Below are 4,937 nucleotides of genomic sequence, written 5' to 3' on the forward strand. Positions count from 1 at the left end.
CTCTCTCTCTCTCTCTCTCTATATATATATATATATATATATATATATATATATATATATATATATATATATATAGGTGTGTTTTTCATATTCAAATAAGTCATATATTGTTGATACAGTAATGTCTGGATTCTTTAACGACCACGGGATCAGAGCCCAAGGCGAAATCAGACAAAGGCAATAGCTTCTGACAGGCTGGGTGTCGAACCCTGGTCCACGAAATTTGTATGTACAGTGACATATCACTTGGCCATAAGAAAGATAAAAGTCAATGACAATTCTTCTGTAATTATACCGGCCGAATTTAGGTTTTTTGTACTTAGAATTTAAATAAAAATATAAAAATGTTAAATGTAAACTTGATAAAGCTCTTTCTAATTTGTATCCTTATGTTGATTTTAAGTTTGTATTAAAAAATCCACTATCCATAGGCAGCATGTTCACATTCAAAGACACTCTACCAGATCTGATGCGGTCCTCAATTGTTTACTTATACAATTGTCCTAAATGTAATTTAGGAACCATGTTGGTTGTTCCAACCGTCTCTTGAGGATCCGCATTGACTCTCATAGAGGAGTCAGTCACCGTACAGGTTGTATTTTAAATAAAAAAGAATTTTCTTCCATACGTAATCACGCTCAACAATGCAAGCAATTAATTAACTATTCTAATTTCAAAATACTAGCCCAATCACCCAATAGCTATTCTCTACCTACCCTAGAATCACTTTTCATTAAACAGCTATCCCCTACTCTCAATCACTCAACAACCTCTGTTCCTTTACATATTGCCTAACAACTTAACCACTTAATCTTCAAACCATCACTTACTCGCTCTAACGTCTAAACCTCCCCGTCCTTCCATGTCTCAGTCTTGGATATTTTTCCATACTAGGTGTGTTTCTTTCTTATCCAGAGTTTATTTTATTTTGTCTGTTTTTTTTTCTTTTTCTTTTATTCCAGGTTATTTCTGTGTATTATTGTTTTGATTTCCATATTTATGATGTTTTGTGAATTCTTCTTTAAAGTTTTCTGTGTATTTGTTCTGATTTGGATATTGCTCTTTTCCTATAGCATTCATTTAATGTTTTAATTTTTAATTTGATTTATATGGTTTAATTTATTATTTTTTAGTATATTTCCTCAACTTCATTTTTTAAGTATTTCGATTTATTTGTTATAATTCTTGCCTTTTTAACAGAATTTCATTGACTAACGTAATGTCTATTGATATGTGTTTTACATTCCTTTTTTAGCTCCGATGATGGGAAATGTTGTTCCCGAAAGCTTAGCCAATAAACTGTCCAAATGCTGAAGTATCTGCTTTCTTTCGCCTTTCTGCTAAACCTCAAGCTTTCTAGAAGCGAAAATGCCATTAATTATATATATATATATATATATATATAATATATATATATATATATATATATATATATATATATTATATATATATATATATATATATATATATATATATATATATATATATATATATATATATATATATATATATATATATATATATATATATTGTAAGGACAGTGAGACAAGCGTCACCAAGATCAACTGATGCTTTATTCAAATGTGCATGGGAGTATATTACAAGGTGCGGACGGAAAGGTAGGATGGCGCTGGCGCCAAATCAGAATGAATTGCCTGCCAAAATATATGTGTTTTCTTACACTTACAAATATACGAATTATGAGTTAACAGAAACATGTAATGAAATGATACATATGTCAAAATGTAGCTCTGATAGAGCGGAATACATATACATGGGAAACCACGGTGTGGCGAGAGGAGAATTCAAATAAATGAGCAGTTTGTTGATTTTCTGGACGACGAAGGGAGCGGTGTCCTTACAAGTACTCCCACCCCCCAAGACATCGGGCAGCGTAGAGGGCTGGTGATCAATCTTCGTATCTTTTCGGGCGTCGGAGGGTTCCTCTTGTTTTTGAACGGAGGGGCGCGCCGGCGGTCGGCGTAAGGATCTCTTCCTCTTGTCGTCGTTTGATAATTTTCCTTTCGTTGGGCGCCTTGTTTTGAGTTGGAACTCTGGATCTGCCAGGTCCGGCGGAAGCGGTGTCGCTTCCTTCGAGAAATGCTGGTTTCACGCGGTCTATTGAGACCCAGTCCTCTTGGCCATGGACGTCGAGAAGGAAGGCTTTCGTTGTCCTCTTAATTACGCGGTAGGGGCCTCGATAAGGTCTAGTTAGTGGTTGTCGATGAGCGTCGACACGGCCGAAAACGTACCTGCAGTCAACCAAGTTTTTTTTTGGCTTGAAGTGCTTGGTTCTGTCCTGGTAAGTTTTGAGACATGGCCTGAACTTCCTGGCGATGTCCCTTAGGTGATCCAGCTGCGTGTCGTCGGTTCATGAGGGAAAGAATTCGCCAGGAACTGCGAGCCCCTCCCCGTAAACCTTTTCGGCGGGCGAAGGTTCGCCGTCTGCGTGAGGGGCTGTGCGAAGGCCGAGGAGTACCCAAGGAAGTCGTGATTTCCAGTCCCCGTCGGTGCAGCTCACCATCAGGGACGCCTTGAGGGCGAGGTGAGTTCTTTCGACCATGCCGTTTGCCGCGGGGTTGTATGCCGTGGTGCTGTGGAGCGTCGTCCCCATCAGGTTCGCCAAAGTGAGCCATATTTCTGAGAGGAAAGCAGCCTCTGTCTGTCGTGATGTCGTCAGGAATGCCAAACCTGCTCACCCAGCTTGACAGGAGGGCTTCGGCGCATGCTTGAGTCGTAGCTTCGGTCATCGGCGATGCCTCCAACCACCTTGTGGAGCAATCGATGATCGTAAGTAGATAGCGAGCAGATCCAGAAGGGGGCAATGGTCCCACGACGTCGATGTGTATGTGACCGAAACGTCTTTTTGGCTGGGGGAAATCGCCTACCCCTGATTTGGTGTGATGGCTGACTTTGCTTGACTGGCAGTTGATGCATGACTTCGCCCATTCCCGGGCGTCCTTTTTTATCCCTGGCCAGACGAACTTCTCAGACAGAAGGCGAGCTGTGGTGCGTCCTGAGGGGTGTGAAAGTCCATGGATGATATCGAATATTTTCCTTCTGCAGGAGGCTGGTATCCAGGGACGTGGGCGGCCGGTGCTGGTGTCGCAAAGAATAGTTACTCCTGCTGGTCTGAGGGAAATCGCACTTATCTTGAGCGCGGATGGCCCCGTCAGGTGATCCTGTGCTTCTCGGTCGGTGCGTTGTTCGGTTGCGAGATTGGCGTAGTCGATTCCCAGGTGGATTGCGTCAATTTCAATCCTTGAAAGGACGTCCGCGACTGGATTTTTCTTTCCTGTGACGTAACGTATGGTGCACCCGAATTCGGTGATTGTTGCGAGATGACGTTGTTGTCGGGAGGACCCTGCGTCAGTCGATTTCGTAAAAGCGTGTATGAAGGGTTGATGGTCCGTCGCGATTGTGAAGGGAGTGCCCTCCAAGATGTGCTTGAAGTGGCGGACGGCGAGGTAGACGGCGAGGAGTTCCCTATCGAAGGTGCTGTATTTTGTTTCGGCGGGTTTCAATTTCTTGCTGAAGAATGCCAGCAGTCGAGGAGAACCATCGACGAGTTGCTCCAGCACAGCCCCACAGGCGACGTTGCTGGCGTTGGTCGTTAGTCGCAGGGGCGCGTTGTCGTCGAAATGAGCCAGGGTGGTGGCATTCTCGAGGACATCCTTCGTCCGGGCGAATGCCTGTTGCTGGGGCAAACCCCACTCAAGTTTTTTCGCTTTTCCTTTCAGGATGTTGTCGAGGGGTGACAGGGTTTGTGCGATGTTGGGGATGAAGCGCCTATAGTAATTGACCATCCCCAGGAACTCTTGAAGTTGGTGGATGGTTGTAGGTATCGGGAACTTTCTGATGGCGTCGACCTTCGTTGTCATGGGTTTTACCCCGCACGAGGATACGCGGTGACCAAAGAAATCCACTCCTTCCGCACCGAACGTGCATTTGTCGAAACGTACGACCAGGCCGTTCTCCTGTAGGTGTTTGAGGACGGTGCGGATGTGCCTCCGGTGTTCCTCCTCGGTTTTCGAGAATATCAGGATGTCGTCGACGTAGCAGACACAGAAAGGTAGGTCACCCAGAATGCTATCCATTAGTTGTTGGAAGGTCGCTCCGGCGTTGCGTAGACCGAAGGTTGAGTATGCGAAGGTGTAGGATCCAAACGGCGTTACAGTGGCAGTTTTCGGGTTGTCTTCCAGAAATACGGGGACCTGGAAGTAAGACTTGAGGAGGTCCATCTTGGTAAAATACTTCGCGCCGTGCAACGCATTCGTTAGGTCCTGCATGTTGGGCAGCAGGTAGTGATCGGGCGTTGTGATGAGGTTGAGGTGCCTGTAGTCGCAGCAAGGTCTCCAGGACCCGTACGGCTTTTTTACCATGTGTAGGGGCGATGCCCAGGGGCTCGATGCTTTCTTACAGATACCCATGCGTTCCATGTCCTCAAAGGCACGTTTGGCATCCTTCAGTTTCTGGAGCGGTAGGCGGCGGAATTTGGCGTGAGTAGGAGGTCCTGTCATTGTGATGTGGTGGTAGATCCCGTGCTTGGACGGGGAACCTGGCGAGTGTCGGAGCTCGGGCTTGAAAACCTTGGGAAATTCTTGTAGGAGGTCGGAGTAGGGGTGCGTCGTTTTGGCGGATACAGACATTGTTGCAGGGCCGTGTTCTAGGGCGCGGGACTGGCATGTTCCCGTGTCGATGAGACGTTTGTTAGCGACATCGACGAGGAGTCTGTGGTGGGCGAGGAAATCCGCACTGAGGAAGGGGCGATTGACGTCAGCGATGGCGAAGGGCCAAGAACACGAACGGCCCATGATAGATATCTTGAGGGTCCTAATCCCATAGCACCGTATGGGAGATCCGTTGGCGGCGATGAGAGAGGGAGCGTTTTTGTTTGGATCACTGTCTAGGTCGGACTTGAAAGGTGGGAACGTTGA

General features: G+C 45.8%; 1 protein-coding gene across 1 annotated transcript in view; it reads right to left on the reverse strand.

Moving 5' to 3' along the window:
* LOC137640761 (zinc finger BED domain-containing protein 5-like) overlaps positions 1-4,382 on the reverse strand; it is a 105,725-nt gene extending 101,343 nt beyond the window's left edge. The window contains exon 1 of the mRNA XM_068373240.1: positions 4,082-4,382. Coding sequence (XP_068229341.1) covers positions 4,082-4,382 — 301 coding nt within the window. The remainder of the gene's footprint in view (positions 1-4,081) is intronic.
* Positions 4,383-4,937: the final 555 nt, after the last annotated feature.

Source organism: Palaemon carinicauda, chromosome 1, assembly GCF_036898095.1.
Source record: "Palaemon carinicauda isolate YSFRI2023 chromosome 1, ASM3689809v2, whole genome shotgun sequence".
In the NCBI taxonomy this organism is placed as follows: Eukaryota; Metazoa; Arthropoda; class Malacostraca; order Decapoda; family Palaemonidae; genus Palaemon; species Palaemon carinicauda.